Source organism: Phoca vitulina, unplaced genomic scaffold (genome assembly GCF_004348235.1).
Source record: "Phoca vitulina isolate PV1807 unplaced genomic scaffold, GSC_HSeal_1.0 scaffold40, whole genome shotgun sequence".
Classification (NCBI taxonomy): Eukaryota; Metazoa; Chordata; class Mammalia; order Carnivora; family Phocidae; genus Phoca; species Phoca vitulina.
Genome location: NW_022589743.1, coordinates 22,834,139 through 22,854,815, shown reverse-complemented (window position 1 = coordinate 22,854,815; position 20,677 = coordinate 22,834,139). Strand labels below are relative to the sequence as shown.

General features: G+C 37.1%; 1 protein-coding gene across 1 annotated transcript in view; it reads right to left on the bottom strand.

Moving 5' to 3' along the window:
- CPD (carboxypeptidase D) overlaps positions 1 to 20,677 on the bottom strand; it is a 79,949-nt gene that overhangs the window by 4,884 nt on the left and 54,388 nt on the right. Inside the window, exons 9-20 of the mRNA XM_032428535.1 lie at positions 19,848 to 19,950; positions 19,220 to 19,362; positions 17,458 to 17,627; positions 13,165 to 13,488; positions 11,180 to 11,375; positions 8,463 to 8,598; positions 7,212 to 7,343; positions 6,316 to 6,411; positions 6,148 to 6,212; positions 2,314 to 2,445; positions 1,594 to 1,779; positions 1,085 to 1,184 (exon numbers count right to left, since the gene is read on the bottom strand). Coding sequence (XP_032284426.1) covers positions 1,085 to 1,184; positions 1,594 to 1,779; positions 2,314 to 2,445; positions 6,148 to 6,212; positions 6,316 to 6,411; positions 7,212 to 7,343; positions 8,463 to 8,598; positions 11,180 to 11,375; positions 13,165 to 13,488; positions 17,458 to 17,627; positions 19,220 to 19,362; positions 19,848 to 19,950 — 1,783 coding nt within the window. The remainder of the gene's footprint in view (positions 1 to 1,084; positions 1,185 to 1,593; positions 1,780 to 2,313; positions 2,446 to 6,147; positions 6,213 to 6,315; positions 6,412 to 7,211; positions 7,344 to 8,462; positions 8,599 to 11,179; positions 11,376 to 13,164; positions 13,489 to 17,457; positions 17,628 to 19,219; positions 19,363 to 19,847; positions 19,951 to 20,677) is intronic.

Sequence of the window (20,677 nt, the reverse complement as noted above, 5' to 3'; positions counted from 1 at the left end):
GTTTCCAATATACTATTCTCTATTAACTAAGAATCTCTCCCCCACACACCCTATACTTAAACTTGGTTATTTTGGTCAAGTCCAAATTGCACTTTAGAAATGAACTAAGGGGGGGAATCGGAGGGGGAGACGAACCATGAGAGACGATGGACTCTGAGAAACAAACTGAGGGTTCTAGAGGGGAAGGAGGTGGGGGGATGGGTTAGCCCGGTGATGGGTATTAAAGAGGGCGTGTATTGAATGGAGCACTGGGTGTTATACGCAAACAGTGAATCATGGAACACTACATCAAAAACTAATGATGTAATGTATGGTGATTAACATAACATAATAAAATAAAAAGAAGAAAAGAAATGAACCAAGGTTCTCTGTGTCAAAAAGATACAATATAGCAGAGCACTTATTATTTTACTACATTTTTTTTCCTTTCTAAACTTTCAGTAATTCAAGCTATGGCACAAATTAATCCTGGAGAAAACAAATATTTCCTCTTTCCATGATCTTAAAAAAATAACTATAAGTCAAAGTCCAAGGGACTTATGATCTTAATATAAAGCAAATGATTCATTCAGTCAACAACTCTTCACTAAGACCCACCACATGCCAGCCATGGTCCTAGGTGCTGGAGATGTAGATAAACTCCCTGTCCTCTCAGAGTATTTATGTTTTAGTGGGAAAGATCAAATATAGACAAGTAAGTGACTAAATATATAATACAATGTTAAGTGGTAGTAAGTTCTATAATAAAAAAAAAAGTGGGGTGGAGAGAGTGACAGGGGTGCTATTTTAGCTAGGGTGATCGGGGAAGACCGCTCTGGCGAGGTGACATTTGGGTACAGACCTGACAATGTGAGGGAGCAAGCCGTGAGAATATATGGGTGACCAGTATGAGAAGAAAAGTGATTAGCTTCAGGTGATGGGGAGGTGATCTACTCTCAAACTAAAACGTCAGAACTGGCTTTATTTATTTTTTATTTTTTTCAAATTTTAATTTAAATTCTACTTAGTTAACATATAGTACAATATTGGTTTCAGGAACAGAACTGGTTTTCACTTCAACTACCGAAAATTTAAATTTCTTTACCTGATACAGTTACCACAAGCTCCCTGGGCAAACCAAATATCCGGTTATCTGTGTCAAAGACTATTACCACAGAACTAGCTGCATCATGATGCACAAAGACCTAGAGGGATAAAGTGCAAGAATCATGAAAAAGTTTACTTTTCATACAATATACAACTGCCACAGTATAAAGTGCAAGAATTTCATACAGTATACAACTTTTCATACAATATAAAGTGCAAAAATTATGAAAAAGTTTACTTTTGATACAACTTTTCACACAATATACTTAAGGTATATTGTATCCCAGAAATACTCCTAAGGCCTTTATACTAAACCAAGGAGAGGAGTCATTGTCCTCAGAGGTATACAAAATGGTATAAAAATTTCCCTTTTGTTGCTGAAGGAAAGATATCATAATTAAGAGCTGGTTACACATCTTATTTCTTCCTCACGAGAGTTTCAAAATAAAATGGAAATGCTATTAAGATTAAGGATTTACATGATACTACTAAACTTGACTTTCTTACCTGGGAATGTTGTTGCTGGTACCCATCAGCGATGGCATTGATGTTATGGACGCCTGGGGCTAACAGCACATGGAAATAGCCTCCTTCTTTTGTGTGCACCTTTATTCCTTCATTGAGTACAATGACTGCTTTAGAAATTGGTTTTCCAGTTTTATCTTTAACAAAACCATGGACTCCCTTGTGAACCTGTAAAAAATATTCAAAATATAAATTTGTTTCAATATTCTCAGGGCAATAGCTTGAGCCATGACAAAAACAACGAACAAACGAAGCCACAACAAAACCCCCCCATAAAACTAGCTTGTTGGTCCTTCCCCACTGACTCTGGCCTCGTTTGCTACGCATTCCTTGCTTCAGAGCACAGAGCTGACATAAGGGAAAAAGAGAACTCTGATACGGTCAAAGCCTGAAGGGTTAGGACCCAAACCTTCTGATGTCTTGAGGACTGACTTTCCACCACAGTACACTCTCTCTGCATGATATTCAACGAGAAAATGTGCAACACCTCACAGGATTAAATCACCTCAAGTACGGCAGATTCCAAATATGTGAAATCGCGGCACCTGTTTAAGGTGGTAGAAATTCAACAAGACTCTTTCTATATATATTTTTAAAAACAAGAGTATAAATTATTGGTAAAAGATTAAGGAAATGTTTTGATAAAGCTTTTCGTTGAACATACTGCTGGGATGTGCTGCTAGTTGGAAGGGAAAGGCTCACCTCCACCAACATGCTAAGAAGAGACCTCTTATTTTCCGCCCACAGGGAAGGCAGCTGTGCTGCGCTGGGGAAGTAGCAGCAGCTGGTGTATACTGTGATTTCCGGGCAGTGGCCATAGGTGACACTGTAATCCTGCAATATAAAATTCAAAGATGTAGAAAAAGTAATAAACAAAAGTAAGGAGGAGGCTATGTCATCCAACGAATGGAACAGAAAGAAAACCTGGGGGATATAAACCAAGAATCAGTAGAGCATTTTATAGCCAATACAAATGAACCACTCAGTATTATCATCAGTCACAAACACGGCTCTTGCTAAGAGAGTCCTTGGGACCAGGGACTAGGTCTAATCCATTGCTGTATCTCCAGGGCTTGCCACGGTGGCTGGCAGGTAGAGGGGGCTTATTAGGGTTTGTTGAATAAGTGAGTGAATAAATAAGTGCATGCAGACGGGCAGCTTCCTTCGCGACTCCGGAACTTCACAGCCGTTCCTGGAGCCTGGAGGCAGAAGCTCAAGCACCTGCCCTCTGATACCTTCACCCTGCCGGGGACAGCAGCCAATGCCTCCCGGAGGGCAATTCTCCAGGCACCGGAACTGCTTGTGTGGACGGGTTCCAAAACCTAACTTACCAGCTCCCCCTACCCACCCCAAACCTGTCCTTTTTCCTTATTCAGTCAATGGTATTAACTCATGTTCTCACGCAGACATGAAATCTCTTGTTTTTGACTTCAGTTTCTCACCATCATCCATAATTTGCCAAATCCTGTCATTTCTATCTCTGCAATATCGCTGTAACTTCATCCCTTGACTCCATTCCCATTGTCGCCACCCTAACCCAGGCCCTCATTATTTCTTGACTAGGCTATTCTACACCGGTCTCCCTGTGCCACAGTCTCTCTTTCCTCCAACCTATCTTAACCCACTGCTGAGAGATTAATTTTTCCACAGCACAGTTCTGATCATGTTACTATACATCTGCTCAAAACCTTCAGTGGCTTCCCATTCCTTACTAAAACAAAGTATTCAGAGCCCCAAACTCTCTTTCCATTCTCGTCTTCTGCTGCTCTCCATTACACCTCCTGTTCTAACTAAACTAGAATGCTTATTGACCTCTGCCCATACTGCTTTTTCTTTCTGGAATGTTCTGCCTCACCATCTCTACATCCCAAATGCCATTTCCTCTATGAAGAGAACACTATATCTCTGACTAGGTGTAATCTTTTCTGTCTTTAATTTCTCATGGCACACTGAGAGTTGCTCTTCCTGAGGTCAAATCAATTAATTCTGTAACATAGTTATTTGTACAGTGGGATAGGAAATATATTTTATTTATCACTAGTAGAGCAAAGTGCCTCACACGTAGTAAGTTCTTAGTAAATAAAGGAGGGAAGGCAGGCAGAGATGAGAATGAGGTCAAATTTCTAGTTGCACATGTTAATGAAATGATGAGCTAACCACCCACCTGCTAACAACTCCTTACTAATTTGAAGTGGATGGACAACCAATTAAAATATTATCCGAAAGAAATTAAAGAAGACCTAAGTAAATGGAAAGATGTAACTGAGTTCATGAAGAGGAAGACAATATTATTGAGATGTCAATATAACCCAAAGTGATCTACAGATTGAACAAAACCCTTAACAAAATTCCAACAGCATTTTTTGAAAAGAAAGACAGAAAGACAGGAAGACAGAAAGAAAGAGACGGACGGGAGGAAAGAAAGAGACAGACAGGAAGACAGAAAGAAAGAGACGGACGGGAAGAAAGAAAGAGACAGACAGGAAGACAGAAAGAAAGAGACGGGAAGAAAGAAAGAGACAGACGGGAAGAAAGAAAGAAAAGAAAAGAAAAGAAAAAGAAAAGAAAAGAAAAAATAAAAGAAAAGAAAAAATAAAAAAGAAAGAAAGAAAGACCAATCCTCAATTCAAATGGAATTGCAAGGAGCCTTGAAAAGCCAAAAACAACCTTGAAAAATAAAAAGGTTGGAGTACTTATACTTATTAATTTCAAAACTTACCACAAAGCTACAGCAATCAAACAGGGATATTGGGAGAAGAACAGATATAAATACCAATGAAATAGAATTGAGAGTCCAGAAAAAAACCCATACATCTATGGTCAATTGATTTTTGACAAGGGTGCCAAGACCACTCAATGGGGGGAAAAAGTAGTCTTTTCAACAAATGGTGCTTGGACAATTAATTAGATTTTCACATGCAAAAAAACGAAGTTGAACTCCTACTTCCCATCATATACAAAAATCAGCTTAAGATGTATCAATGATCTAAATACAAGAGCTAAATACATAAAACTCATAGAAGAAAACATGGAGGTAAATCTTCATGACCTTGGATTTGGCTATGAATTCTTAGATATGACAACAAGAGCATGAGCAGCGAAAGAAAAAAACAGATAAATTTGACTTCATCAAAATTAAAAACTTTTGTGCATCAAAGGGCATTATTAAGAAAGTGAAATGACAACCTACATAATGGGAGAAACTACTGGCAAATCAAACAAATGGTAAGTGTTTAACATCCAAAATAAATACAGAATTCTTATAACCCAACAACAAAAAGACAAGCAACCCAATTTAAAAATAGGCCAATAGGCAATGGAATAAAAATAAATACATAAATAAAACAGGCAATGGAGAAACAGACATTTCTCCAAAGAAAATATACAAATGGTCAATAAGCACATGAAGAGATGCTCAACATTATTAGTCTTCAGGGAAATGCAAATCAAAACTACAATGACTGGGGCGCCTGGGTGGCTCAGTTGTTAAGCGTCTGCCTTCAGCTCAGGTCATGATCCCAGGGTCCTGGGATCGAGCGCCGCATTGGGCTCCCTGCTCAGCGGGAAGCCTGCTTCTCCCTCTCCCACTCCCCCTGCTTGTGCTCCCTCTCTTGCTGTGTCTCTCTCTATCAAATAAATAAATAAAATATTAAAACAAAAACAAAAACAAAAACAAAAAAAAAACTACAATGAATTAGCACTTCACACCTGCTATATAAAAAGGAAAATAACAAGCGTTGGTGATGATGTGAAAAAATCGGAACCCTCATAGACTGTTGGTGGGAATGTAAAACAGTTCAGCTGCTGTGAAAAACAGTTTGTTGGTTCCTCAAAAAGCTAAACATAGAATTCGGACATGACCAGCAATTCCACAGCTAGGTATGCAGCCCCAAAGAATTGAAAACAAGGGTTCAAACTTAGAATTGTACACAAATGTTCATTGCCTGTTATTCTCAATAGCCAAAAGGCAGACACATCTTAAGTGTCCATCAACAGATGAACTGATAAACAAAATGTGATATACATACAATAGAACACTATGCAGCCATAAGAAGGACTGGAGTACTGATATAGGCTAACAAAACAGATGAACCCTGAAAACGTTACGCTAAGTGAAAGAAGCCAGGCACAAAAGGACAAAAATTGTATGATTCAGCTTACAAGAAATATCTAGAATAGGCAAAAACATAGACCCAGAAAGTAAAGAGGTTACCAGGAGTTGGGGCTTACCAGCAGAATCAGGAGTTATTGCTTAGCGGATTGCAGTTTCTGTTCGGGGTGATAAAAAAGCTTTGGAAATAGATGGCTTAGAATGATGATGATTGCACAACAGTTAAATGTAACTAATGTCACTGAATTGTACAAAAATGATTACAATGGCAAAACAAAAAAAATGCTGTCAGAGGTTGAAGGCTGTCTTGAAGAAAGCCATGAAGCAGATGCCATTCACTTTGATTATATCAGAAAAGTCACCTATTCTGTTGCTCAATGGCCAATAATTATAATTCTATTCTCACTGTATTCTATAGAGCATACCTTCATGCTGCCCAGGTGACTATGCCATTCTGCTCCACGCATTACACCTCCTGGGATATTCTCATCTATAAAAGCATCGAGAGATACAGGATCAACAAGATCTTAAAGGTAAGACACTCTCTATCCTCAAAAGCAGCAACAATAACAAGGGGTATGGAAAATACCTACCTGATTTATTTGGGCAACTGGGCTGTCCCATATGCATGGATGGATGGTTATTTGCATAAAGAGATGCCAAATGCTTCAGCGTCTCTTTGTTTTCCACTATAAAAAGAAAAATTCAGAAGTTGGAGAAATCCAAAATATTTTACTCCAAGTTCAACTTCATGGATACAAAAGTCATCTTTTTCTCCTTCTAGTAAATCTTATACCCCACTGAAGTTTATCGAGGAGTTATTATAATTAACTACATGGTTCTTTTTAGTCCAGGATAATCAGACAAAGAAGATCTACATCTTCCTTATATTAAAAGATAAAAATAAATGGTTAGTTTACACAAGAGCCTACCACACTAAAATACAAACTTGTTTTGGTTTTACTACATTTTAGGGCAATTGTGGCCTAATGACAATATTTCTTTTAGGCTGCACTGAAAACAACACAAACTCCATATACAATGGTCCCAGAGAGATTCAACAAGCAATTGTTAATCTCATCTTAAGTGCAACCAGTCAGTCAAGGTTTAAAGCAGGGGAGGGCAATTCTGTATTGTTAATATTTGGTTACATATAATAATGAGTTTCTTGAGGTAGGCATTGTGTCTTATTCACTTTTGCATTCCCAATGTTTACAGACATAATAATTGTTCAATAAATGCTTGTGAACTAAACTGAACAAATGTGACAAGATGGCTACATGCAATAAAGCTAGCTCATCTTTAGATCTGATCTCTCTCCTCGAAGTAACTAAGCTGTTGATATATGTACAACCTTCCTACATTGGTTATTTGCTCATGGAGTGTGCGCAAATGCTCACGATTTTTAAAAAATTTAGAAGGGACATTACCTAATTGGAATTTCCTACCTAAGCTTGAATACTATATAATAAACTGACATTCTACATACCTGTTTGTACTGGTTTGTCATATGGGTATGTGACCAGCACTGAACCACCATCTAAAGCAACAGAAAGGCTGAAGTCCTGTTTTTGAATCAAATTTTCAATGATGGCTTTAGTCTCAGGCTGGGAGGCATTATCTAAAAAACATAAAAGTCGAATATAAAATATCAAGTATTAAAATTTTAGTATGAATAGCCAATAAAATATTCTGTACATGAACACAATCAGCAGCTAATTTTTTTTTTTTTTAAAGATTTATTTATTTATTTGAGAGAGCAAGAATGAGAGAGAGTACATTAGAGGGGGGAGGGTCAGAGGGAGAAGCAGGCTCCTCGCTGAGCAGGGAGCCCGATATGGGGCTCGATCCCGGGACTCCAGGATCATGACCTGAGCCGAAGGCAGTTGCTTAACCAACTGAGCCACCCAGGCGCCCTCAGCAGCTAATATAAAAAATCTGTATATAAATACTTTATTACTCCACAAGCCACTATCTCAAAAGCATAAAAGATACACTCTAGAAGGCAGATTATCTTGAGTTTTATATACTTCAAAGGTTAACGATCTAAGGAAATTTAAGAAAATTCTTATCGGAAACAAAAAGGGATGGATATATCCTCTTTTAAAAAATAATATCGAGAATATATAACCTATCTTTGAAAGAAAATAAAGTTTTCAGAAATCAGGATGTTTTCCATAGTGCTGTTTGCAAGAGCAAAAAATTAGAAAGAAACTAAATGTCCATTAGTAGGAAAATTGTTGAATAAACTAGACTGTTAACAGCATACTAAGATGTCATTAATAAGAATATGTTAGAGATCTCTAAGTACTGAAATGGAAAGATATCAGTGATATACTCAGTGAAAAAAGTTGCAGAACAATATGTATAGTTGATGATCCTATTTAAGTCAATAAGAAAGACTCCATCAAATCAATATACACATACACCATGTGTGTGCACGTGTGTACGTGTGTATACATGTATATGGGGGATAGAGAGAGAAAATATACCTATCTGTATGGCTAGTGATGGAACCCCTCCAATATTATTGATTGAATTTCTAAGAAAAAACTTGAATTACTTTTACAAATGATAAAGGAGAAAAATTTGACAAGTTTCTAGCTTGTCATTTATACTTTATATGTACAACCTAGAACGAAAGTAACCCCATTACTCATCTACACAATCTATCAATCTCCTAGTAAAGAAAAATAAAATTATCTGCAAAGTACTTTAATGGCCTAAAAATTAGGCTTACTTGTGAAGTCTGTATCCAAGTCTTTGCCATGAGCATTTGTTTGTCCTCTCTTTGAAGTACAGTCTTTCTCTTGTGCCCTCTCTCGCCCATCTGGATTTAGAGAAGGGACAATCACAATTCTAGTCCTGTCAACCAGCTAAAACAGAAAGAGAAATCAGTTAGCTCTATGTGGAATCCTAAGATACCCTCCCATGCCTCAAACAGAAAGTCTTTCTTGTTTTAAACAGACTTAAAAGGTAGGACTAAAAATAGACAGACAGATAGATAGATAGAAAATTATAGATAGAAAATTCTCTCTTGCTCCAAATAAATTTAAAAAGAAATGAAAAATTACTGCACAACTAATATTCCTAGAGACCTCCTGATGACTTACAGAGGGGTCAGAAACCACTGCCTGCAGGCTAAGTCCAGCCAGCTGCTTGCTATTGTAAATAAAGTTTTATTGGCACACCACCACGCCCATTCATATGACTGTTTTTGTGCTGCAATGGCAGACTTGAATAGTTGCAACACAGAACAGCTGTCCCACAAAGCCTAAAATATATACTATTTGTCCCTTTATAGAAAACGTTTGCTGACCACTGGCTAAAACCAATAATAATAGACTATATTTTCCAGATTAGAAACTGAAATTCGTAGTCTAACAAACATCAGTGTATGTCTGGAAACAATGAGACAGAAAAGTTGAAATCAGCAAGAAAAATGAAGTAGATATTTGTCTTCCTCATAATAATTTCTCCTCTGGATAATCCATAGGCATCAATACCTACATATGCAGCATTAACTAAATTCTGATATACTTCATCCTATATATTTCTGATAGTAAATCAGAATAAATGATGCCTGGCTTATTTATTCTGTTAAAATAGTCTATAGATTGAAAATATTGGAGACCCTAAATTCATTGGTTTTTAAATTTCTCCCCTGGGAGAGAGATTTTTTTCTAAAATGTACATGCTTGGGCTTTGCTACAGGTCTCTGGGTATGTGTATATTTTCTTGAACTTGCCAGATAATTCTGACCCTTACTTATCTCGAAACAAATGGCAATCTAGAGTAAGATTACTAGCTCAAGCCTAATTAGACCAGTGAGGCAAATTCTCATAAACTAGAAGTTTTGAAATTCCTGGTAGGTATTTTACCTAGGACATATAGTCTCTTATAACCATAGTATCAGTAGGTAGCAATATGGCCAAATAGTAGAATAACCTGAGGAGCTTTTATTTATTTATTTATTTATTTAAAGATTTTATTTATTTATTTGTTTGTTTGTCTGAGAGAGAGAGATAGCAAGAGAAAGAGCATGAGCGGGGCAGAAAGGGAGAAGCAGGTTCCCGGCTGAGCAGGGAGCACGATGTGGGACTCGATCCCAGGACCCTGGGATCACGACCTAAGCCAAAGGCAGGCACTTAACCAACTGAGCCACCCAGATGCCCCCTAAGGAGCTTTTAAAGGAATACTGATGTCTTTGGGGATGGGGCCCAGGCATTGGTATTTTTAAAAACTTCCCAAATGTTTTTAATGTGTAGCCAGGCTTGAGAACCAGTATCCTAGATACTCTCTCATTTTTTAAGAAAAGAACAAAAAAATGTCCTTGGGATACTCCTTACAACTCACATTAAGTAATCAATACAATTTGCTTTGCTGAAAATGGTAAAATAATTTTTGGCCAAGTCTGATTTAAGTTCATCTCACCTAATCCCATAGGTGCTTTCTGATCCTAATCATGACATAAATTCTTCCCAAATTTCTTTTAGGGGAGGCAGTATGGTAAAACAAAACAGCATAGACTTTAGAATGAGACACGCTTGGGTTTAAATCTCAGTTTTACCACATACTAGCTGTGTGACCTCCTGTAAGTTATCAAATATCTCTGCCTCAGTTTTTACATCTATAAAATGAAGATAACATAAATTGAGGATTAAATTATGATACATGTATAGTACTTGGTGTAAGCACTTGACACACAGTAGGTATTAAACAAATATTAGTTCCTTTCCCCTTTCCTAAAGTCTATATAGACAGTGCCAATTAGTGAGTACTCTAGAAGGATGCACACTCTCTCCTTCCTTTCTCTAAGACAACACAGAACTAGGTTACTCAATCATAAGTGACCAATCCTCTGGATCAAAGTTCTTTTCTGTAGTCATGGGTGGCTAAAGTAGACAATGCCATATTGCTTTTCCTAAAATCTCTTAGCAGCCAAGATGTCCAATAATTCTGAACTCCTTAAACGAAAAGAAAAACTATTTGTCTTCCACCTCATTTTCAATATAGTATCCTAATTATAAGTAACTAGCAATGGAAGTCCCTCAAGTTATAATGTACAGAATGGTTAGTAAAGACTGGAAGAGTAATTTGACTATTAAATAAAGGAGTAAAGGATTGAATGCAAATCTTTAGTACTTTTTCTTCTATGCCTCTTAATTACACACAAAGAAATATAACAGAAAGACACTATTAACAATGAGTATAGACAAAGACGGTCCGTTTTTAAAGTGGTAATGCATTAAAAGTGCCTCTGTGTAAAATCCAACAGGAAACAGTAAGCTCTAGGCCCAACGTGGGGCTTGAACTCACAACCCCGAGATCAAGAGTTATAGGTTCTACCGACTAAGCCAGCCAGGCGCCCCTAAAAAATTTTTAATGGTGCATTCATCTCAGTGTGTGACTGAGCTTCTTCCTTCTAAAGCATGTCAAAACAGGCTCTTCTCTTACTTGAGTAACAGCTGGGTTCTTTTTGTAGTTTAGGCAGAGAAATTCTGCCAGAGCCAAAAGTAGTTCAGTTCCAACTGGAGCATTTCCATGGATACCAGCAACAAAACGGATCTTTGGTTCTTCGGGCTCAGATATGTTGGGCTTATTGGAGATTTCAAGGGACCAAATGTGACGATATTCAGAGCTCTGTCCCAAACTTTCAAAAATCAGAAACAAAAAGTCGGAAGTAATCAAGCATTATGTTAATGTTGACATACAGATTTTTAAAAAAGACATGAAAACAAACATGAAAAGCCTTTAAAAGTCTTTAAAGAATGAATCATTGTGTCCAAAAATTAGTTTTCCTTGGCCAAAGAAAATCAAATACAAGTGAGATATTATCAGATTTAGGAAAGAGTATGATGTGGTTCACCGTTCCTCCAAATTCAGTCATTCTCATACCATCTTCACAATATTTGCCCTACCTTCTATAATCTTAATACTACTATTTAGCTAACATATGTTTTTTAAATTAATTCACTTAAATTTTTTATTATGGAAGAATTTATATATACACAAATGTACAGAACCTTACTTTCTAAATGTAAATTAATTTACATAAATAAGATACTTTATACTTTACTATAAATGTAATAATAGTATTGCAGCAAAAATCATTTAAAGTGTTGTGCTTGCCCAAGAGCTCTGAGCTTAACGCCTGCTTTCTTTGATACAAAAGGATATTTCCAAGAGTTATATAGAAAAAAATATTAGCATTAAATTGAGAAGGGTTAATAGAATAGAAAAATTATTGTTTTCCCATGATTCTATTCAATGATACTTAGTGCCCATTGGTGGACCACCTAAAACTGTCTTGTGTCTCACCACTGGCAGGTGTTGCATTTTGGGGGAAAATACTTAACTAAAAAGTGCATCTTGAGTTGGAAGGTTAAAAAAACTTAAATGAACTAAGTAATGGATAGCAAAAATAATGTCCAATTTTTCATTTACTTTAAAATAAGAAAGTCTATAAGCTCTATACGGCACTAAGATGGACAATATTAAAACCTGAATTGGGCAGAAATATTCAAGAATCAGTTGAGGAAGAGAGGTAATTGGTATTGCCAAAGGAGATATCACTCTTTGCATCTAGGAACATTATAAACCAGTATTTGAGAAGCTAAATGTACTGGTAATATTAGAAGGACCAATGAAGAAAAATGAAGTAAAAATGTCAAAGGCTAGAAAATGTTCATTAGGTATGTGGTAGAGAACTAAAATACAAAGCTCAGGGAAAAATGCAGAGTAAAGCCCACAATAGGCAGACAATAGGAATCAACAAATTAAGAAAATTATTTTCAAGTAACTGCAACAAGACCTAAAGAAGATTTACAATCAGGGAAAGTGAGGCAGAGCAGCCACAGAAAGTGAAGACAGGCTGGCTCAGCATCAGTTTTACTTAAGCCAGTACTGCATATTTTTCCAGGACCCTAAATCCCATACTGTCCCTAAGTCTTCGGGGAATAGCAACTGTCAATAGAGACTAGAGTACAGAAAATGACAGAAACCAGGCTTCCTTTTCATTTTGAAAAAAAAGAATGATCCCTGACAGGTGAGCTCACAGTTCCAAATCTGTCCCTTGCCCTCAGCAAAATAAAACAAACTAAGTAACAGTCAGGACATGAATATGCAGCTGAGAAGTGGAGAGCGTTTTTAATTCAGTCAAAATAATCATCAGGGAGAGTAATTTTACATTTCCAGGAGGCACAGACCATCCATTGCTAATCTAACAAGTAATTCTCCTCCAATGTTCCTCATAAAATTCTCCAGAGTCAGTGTTAGAAAGATCTCTAAGCAATATCTGTTTCAAAATAAGTAAACTCCAATTCTCTCTATATGCAGCTCCCAAATAAATTACAAGAACCATTCAACATGGCTTATGTTGAATGTAACTTCTTAAAAAAAAAAAAGGAAAGAAAGAAAAGCAGTGAGAGGGTGGCACTTACTTGGTGAGATTTGTGATGTGTGGGTAGTTCATCACAAGTCCTCTCAGAAACTCTGATAAGTCTTTGTACGAATGGTATCGATAAAGAGCCAGATTTGAGGAGGACCGTAACATGAGGCCTTCCAAACCGTTCTCAGCCGAAAGGTCTTTAATTAAAGTTTCAAACTCTTTAGTAGTTGGATCACTGACATCATCAGTGTTGGTGCTATCCCCCTTTCCTTTCTTTGATTCATTGCTTGAATCCGCTGAAGATCGAACAAGGGTGAAGTTGACCTGAATAGCACCCTCACTCTTCACAGTCACATTCTTGGTAACTGGATTATACCTGTAATAAAGGAGAGATCAGAGCCAGGCTTCTGCAGTGGGAATACCCAGGCCTTGGGGAAATAGAAGTCTGCAGAGGATACGTGAATCCTTGAGATAAATCCTCTGAGAGTCAAATATGTAACTTTGTGATAATTTATCATTTGTTTTAAACATTAATTAACAAAGAACAGACATGGGTAGACTGTAAAATGTGAATGCATTTTTAAGACTAAGTATATGACTACAAAAGAAAGTTCATACTTGCAGTAAATACCCCATGTCTCCTGGAATCTGAGTTCACTTGTCTGTGATCAGAGTGTATGGCTGGAAAAATTTGAGAGGTACTAACTTAGGACATGATCTACCAAATGCATGATTCCTAGCCTATTTTTCAGATATCTTGCTGTTTGTTTTTTTTTAACGATTTTATTAATTTATTTGACAGACAGAGAAAGATAGCAAGAGAGGGAACACAAGCAGGGGGAATGGGAGAGGGAGAAGCAGGCCTCCCACCGAGCAGGGAGCCCGACACGGGGCTCGATCCCAGGACCCCAGGACCATGACCTGAGCGGAAAGCAGATGCTTAACGACTAAGTTACCCAGGCGCCCCTTGTTTTTCTAATATTATGCCAAAATGGAAGAAAAACAGAAAAGATCTCATTTCTCATTAGTTTAAGTTCTAATCCATCCATTTTACAGACCATTAGATATTTGAAATCATTTTTTTTTAAAAAAGGTAGCAGTAACTATAAGTGTTTTCATGTACTTACCCTTACTTCAATTTAATATCTTCAGAAATAAGATAGCCAGTAAGGGGAGGGGAAAATATCCACTGTTAACATCTACACTTATTAAAACACAAAAAAGAAAACTACAAGAAGGTAAAAATGATAAGTTTCAAATTAAAAAGGTGTTTTGTAAAGGATGGGGAAGATAAAGAAAATTAAGTTTTTTCCAAAGAAAAAGTCGTAAGTTCATTTTCTCTTTTTGACTAAATATGCCTTTGTAGAAATAAACTTATAAAAAAGATGAAAATTGCCTTTCTTAGAGAATTAGAAATAAGAAAGAAAATTCCACCACAACAATACCTCAACATAATAAAGGCCATATATGAAAAACCCACAACTAACATCATACTCAATGGTGAAAAGCAGCGAACTTTTCCTCTAAGATCAGGAACAAGACAAGGATGTCCACTCTTGCCACTTTTATTCAACATACTACTAGAAGTCCTAGCCACAGCAATCAATCAATCAAACAAACAAAAGAAATAAGAGGCATCCATATTGGTAAAGAAGTTAAACTGTCACTACTTGTAGATAACATGATATTGTACGTAGATATTCCTAAAGGCTATCCCAAAATCTACTAGAAGTAATGAATGAATTCAGAAAGTTGCAGGATACAAAATACCCAGAAATCAGTAGCATTTCTATACATTAATAACAAAATAGCAGAAAGAGAAATTAAGAAAATAAGTCCATTTACAATTGCACCAAAAAGAATAAAACTTAACCAAAGAGGTAAAAGACCTTTACTCTGAAAACTATAAAACACTGATGAAAGATACTGAAGATGACACAAATTGAAAGATATTCCATGCTCATGGATTGGAAGAATATTGTTAAAATATCCATTCTACCTAAAGCACTCTACAAATTAAAAACATTTTTTAAATTCAATGCAGTCCCTATCAAAATACCAACAGCAGGGGCGCCTGGGTGGCTCAGATGGTTAAGCATCTGCCTTCGGCTCAGGTCATGATCTCAGGGTCCTGGGATCGAGCCCCATGTTGGGCTCCCCGCTCAGTGGGGAGTCTGTTTCTCCCTCTCCCTCTGCCTCTCCTCCTGTTTATGTTCTCTCTCTCTGTATCTCTCTGTCTCAAATGAATAAATAAAAATCTTAAAAAAAAAAAATACCAATAGCATATTTCATAGAACTAGAACAAAGAGTATTAAAATTTGTATGGACCACAAAAGACCCCGAATAGCCAAAGCAATCTTGAAAAAGAAAAACAAAGCTGGAGGCATCACAATTCTAGATTTCAAGGTATACTGCAAAGCTGTTGTAATCAAAACAGTATGGCAGTGGCACAAAAATGGAACAGAATAGAGAGCCCAGAAATAAATCCATACATAGTCAATTAATCTATGACAAAAAAAGGCAAGAATATACAATAGGGAAAAGGTAGTCTCGTCAATAAATGGTGCTGGGAAAACTGGACAGCTACAATGCATAAGAATGAAACTGGACCATTTCCTTACAGCATACACATAAATAAACTCAAAATGGATGAAATACCTAAATGTGAGACCTGAAGCCATAAAAGAAATCCTAGAAGAGAACAGAGGTAGTAATTTTTCTTATATTGGCCATAGAAGCATTTTTCTAGATATGTCTCCTAAGGCAAAGGAAACAAAAGCAAAAATAAACTATTGGGACTACATCAAAGTAAAATGCTTTTGCACAGTGAAGGAAATCATCAACAAAACAAAAAGGCTACCTACTGAATGAGAGAAGATATTTGCAAATGATATACCCAATAAGGGGTTAATATCCCAAATATATAAAGAACTCTTACAACTTAACACCAAAAGAACCCAAACAATCTGATTAAAAATTGCCATAGGACCTGAATAGACATTTTTCCAGAGAAGACATAGATGGCCAACAGGCACATGAAAAGATGCTCAACATCACTAATCATAAGGGAAATGCAAATCAAAACCACAATGAGATAGCACCTCACACCAGTCAGAATGGATAAAATCAAGAAGACCAGAAAAAACAAGCGTTGAGGAGGTGGAGAAAAAGGAACCCTTTTACACTGCTGGTGGGAAAGTAAATTGGTGCAGCCACTGTGGAAAAATGTATAAAGGTTCCTTGAAAAATTAAAAATACAAATATCCTATGATCCAATAATTCCATTATTGGGCATTTACCCAAAGGAAACAAAAACAGTAAATCGAAAAGATACATGTACCCCTATGTTTATTGCAGCATTATTTACAATGGCCAAGATATGGAAACAACCTAAGTGTCCATCGATAGACTAATGGATAAGGAAGGTGTGGTGTACATACACAATGGAATACTATGCAGCCATAAAAAGATGAGATCATGCCACTTGCAACAACATGATGGACTTAGAGGGTATTATACTCAGTGAAATAAGTCAGACTGAGAAAGGCAAATACCATATGATTTCACTCAGATACGGAATCTCAGAAAACGAATGAACAAACAAAAAGCAGAAACAGACACATGGTTGCAAGGAGCGTGGGTGGGCAGAATGGGTGAAGGGGAGTGGGAGGTATGGGCTTCCATTTACGGAATGAATAAGTCACAGGGATGAAAGTTACAGAACAGGAAATACAGTCAATGATACTGTAATAGCATTGTATGGTGACCGATACTAGCTGCATTTGTGAACAGAGCATAACGTATACACTTGTTGAATCACTATGCTGTACACCTGAAACTAACATAACATTGGGTGTCAACTATACACATATTAAAAACATTTTTTAAATAAAAAAAGAATGGTTTAGGTGAGGATAGGAAAAAAAAAGTGTGAGAAAACTTTAAAAAGGAACAAATGTAAAGTGGTGGTATTTATTGGACAACATAACTAGAAGTATGCAGCACAACAGGAGTCCTTTTTTCCCAACTAACAGGTACTTCCCAGAATTGTTACCAGCTAGTGAAGGAATCACTCACTACAGCTTTACATCTGGACAGGGGGCAGAGGACCTGAGAGGAGGAGGCCACTGTTCAAAGGGCAGAATTTCATAGATTTCTTAAATCTGACAGTTTATGTACTCACTTTATCACTGGAGGAGAATCAAATGTGTAACCAGCTCTAAACTTCCCAGCATTAAACTCAAGGTTGCTTGACTTTTCTAGGGCTTTATGACAATAATTGTTTAGAATAGAACCATGTTTGTCTTTCCTCAAGCACTTAATATCAAAGTATTCAGTCACTCACCCTCGAGCAGATGCTGTGATTTTGTAAGTTCCTGGAACCAAGAGACGCCAGTAATCTCCAGTTTTGTAGGTAGTCACTGGATGATTAATTTCAGCAACACTAATCGTGGCATTTAATATACCCCTGCCATCCGTGGCATCTAGGACAAATCCTTTGACACCCTGATGAACCTGGATAAAGTACAAGGACACCCAGATGTCAAAGGTAAAGATCATCATTTAATTACTTCGGGAGCTCTCATATCCAAAATAACAGATTGATAATAAACATGTGGAACAAACAGGAATTTAGAAGTTGAGAGTAAAGCTAAGTAAACACCCACTAAGCAAAATATTTTAGTTTCTGAAAGGCTAATTTTTCATAGCCTAGGTTTGTCTTTATCATGAGGAATATAAATAACACTGTTTAAACTTTAGCACATCTGACAATTTCAGTATATAGGACATTCTACAAGAAAACTGTCCTGTCCTCTTTATTTTTTTTTTTTTCAAAGATTTTATTTATTTATATGACAGAGAGAGAGAGATAGCACAAGTAGGGGGAGCAGGAGAGGGAGATGCTCCCTGCTCAGCCCCTGATACAGGGCTCAATCACAGGACCCTGGGATCATGACCTGAGGCGTAGGCAGACACTTAACTGACTCAACCACCTACACGCCCCCTGTCCTGCCCTCTTTAAATGGGAAATGTCAGGGGCGCCTGGGTGGCTCAGTCAGGTGAGTGTCTGACTCTTGATTTCGGCTCAGATCAAGATCTCAGGATCAAGAGATTGAACCCTGCATCCAGCCCCATTTCAAGCCCCATGTTGGGGCTCCACACTCAGCAGGGAGTCTGCTTGAGATTCTTTTCCTCTGCCCCCCCTCCGCTTGCTCGCACTCTCTTTCTCTCAAATAAATGGGGAAATGTCATTTTTTAAAAAATGGAAGGCCTGTTCCAGATTAAAGTGAGTAAAGAGATGTAATAATCATATGCAATGCATAAACCTTGACTAGATCCTGGTTCTAAAATATAGCTATGAAAAGACATTTTGGATATAACACCCAGTGCAAACAATGAATCATGGAACACTACATCAAAAACTAATGATGTAATGTATGGTGATTAACATAACAATAAAAATTTTTAAAAAATGGGCAGAAGATGGGGGAAGAAAAAGACATTTTGGGGTAAAAGAGAGGGAAATTTGAATGTGGACTAGGTACTCGGTAATATTAGAGAATTACTATTAATTTTCTTTGGTGAGATAATGGCACCTGAAGATGTCGTATAGGAGAATATCCTTATTCTAAAAGATCCACTCCAGGGGTGTCTGAGTGGCTCAGTTAAGCATCTGACTTGCGTCCGATTATCATCCCAGGGTCTTGGGATTGAGCCCCGCATGGAGCCCTGCATCAGGCTCTGCGCTCAGCAGGGAGTTGGCTTGTCCCTCTGCCCCTCTCCCAACTTGTGCACACTCTCTCAAATAAATAAATTTTTTTTTTTAAAGCAAATCACCACCACCCTGTTCAACAATTAACAATTAACAATTGTTAATGTTTAATCAACTTTAAACAAATGATTAAATGTTTAATCATTTTCAATTCCTCCCCACACATACAAATAAACTCATTTTCATCCATAAATTTTCTAGATAAACACACTAAAACATGAACAGGCTGAATTCAGAAGGATGTATTTGAAAATCACTGTGTGAAAACCAAATGTACACACAAAAGTATTCTTGCTCTTGGGAGAAATTTCATACTTCACTCCTGAATAGTTACCTGCTTCATAAACTGGATTAGAGATCTTCGATTCTGTTCCCAAAATTTTGGCAGATCTTTCTCAAATGGGTATTTCACACAACCTAGCTCAATAGTCACTTCAAAGCAATTTGTTTGTAAATAGTTCCAGTCCTGCATACCACCTAACAGATAAAAAATTAAAATCAGTAACTCTGAAGAAGTAGAACTAGATCAGATCCCAAAAAGTAAGCAAAATTCCTAGTAAAAAAGCCAAATCCATCTTTTCTCAGCATTGGTTGAAAAACAATAATATGTTCATTTGAGAGCTCCTCGATGTTTATGGTACAGGTAAGACACCTGTACTTTCATGTTCAGGAAGAATTCAAGTATAGCTTACCCACTTATTAGCACACCTAAGGTTTTTTGTAACAGCCAGAGGTAAAATATAACACTTTCATAAAGTTTTAGTACAATCTCTTTACTCAAAACTCTGAGTGTACCAAATTGAAAAATAGCTGAAAAGGTTATTTGAAGTTTTAAATTATTTAAACAATATTTTTAAAAGAGTGATATTTTCTCAAAATTAAAAAATCAATAAGAAGCAGCACCATCCAGGGGGACAGAAAATCCATCAAGTTATATGGCCTGGATATTAAAGAATGTTTACCTGGGACATTATACCAACTAGCTCCATTTGTTATTCCATGAGGAAAATATTCATTTGGGTACATATTCTTGCAAGGTCTACCTTGAAACATCTGGGAATTTTCCTGAAAAAAAAATTAAGAATCTTTACTTATATTTGTTTGCATCACAAGAAGGATAAGGAAAAATAATAAAAGTGGTTACCAATAGGGAGTATGTGGAGGTGGGAATGGGGTGAGCGGAGCCATGAGAAGTACTGAAACTTTTTTTTTTTTAAAGATTTTATTTATTTATTTGACAGAGAGAGAGACACACAGCGAGAGAGGGAACACAAGCAGGGGGAGTGGGAGAGGGAGAAGCAGGCTTCCCGCTGAGCAGGGAGCCCGATGCAGGGCTCGATCCCAGGACCCTAGGATCATGACCTGAGACGAAGGCAGATGCTTAAGGACTGAGCCACCCAGGCACCCCGCACTGAGACTTTTTAATGTATAACTTTCTATGCCATTTTCATTGTTTACTATATGAACTTGTTACCTACTTTTAAAAATCAAAATTAAACGTGTTCTGTAAAAAAGTAAAACTTTATGACTTGCAGTTACAAGTAATATAAAACCCAACTCAATCCCTCTCCAAAAAATAAATCCCACAAAAAAGTGTTCATACTCATGTTTTCAAGAAGCTTGAAAGTCCCGAAGATAATTCACACATGATGTGGAGTAAGCAGCTTTCTCTCACTCCCAGATGGTCCCCCTGTGCTTTGACTGCATTCTGTACTCTGTTACAACTGGTTGCACCTTTTTCTTCCCTAAAAACAAGACACTACTCCCTGAAACAGTGTATGTCTTCGTGTCC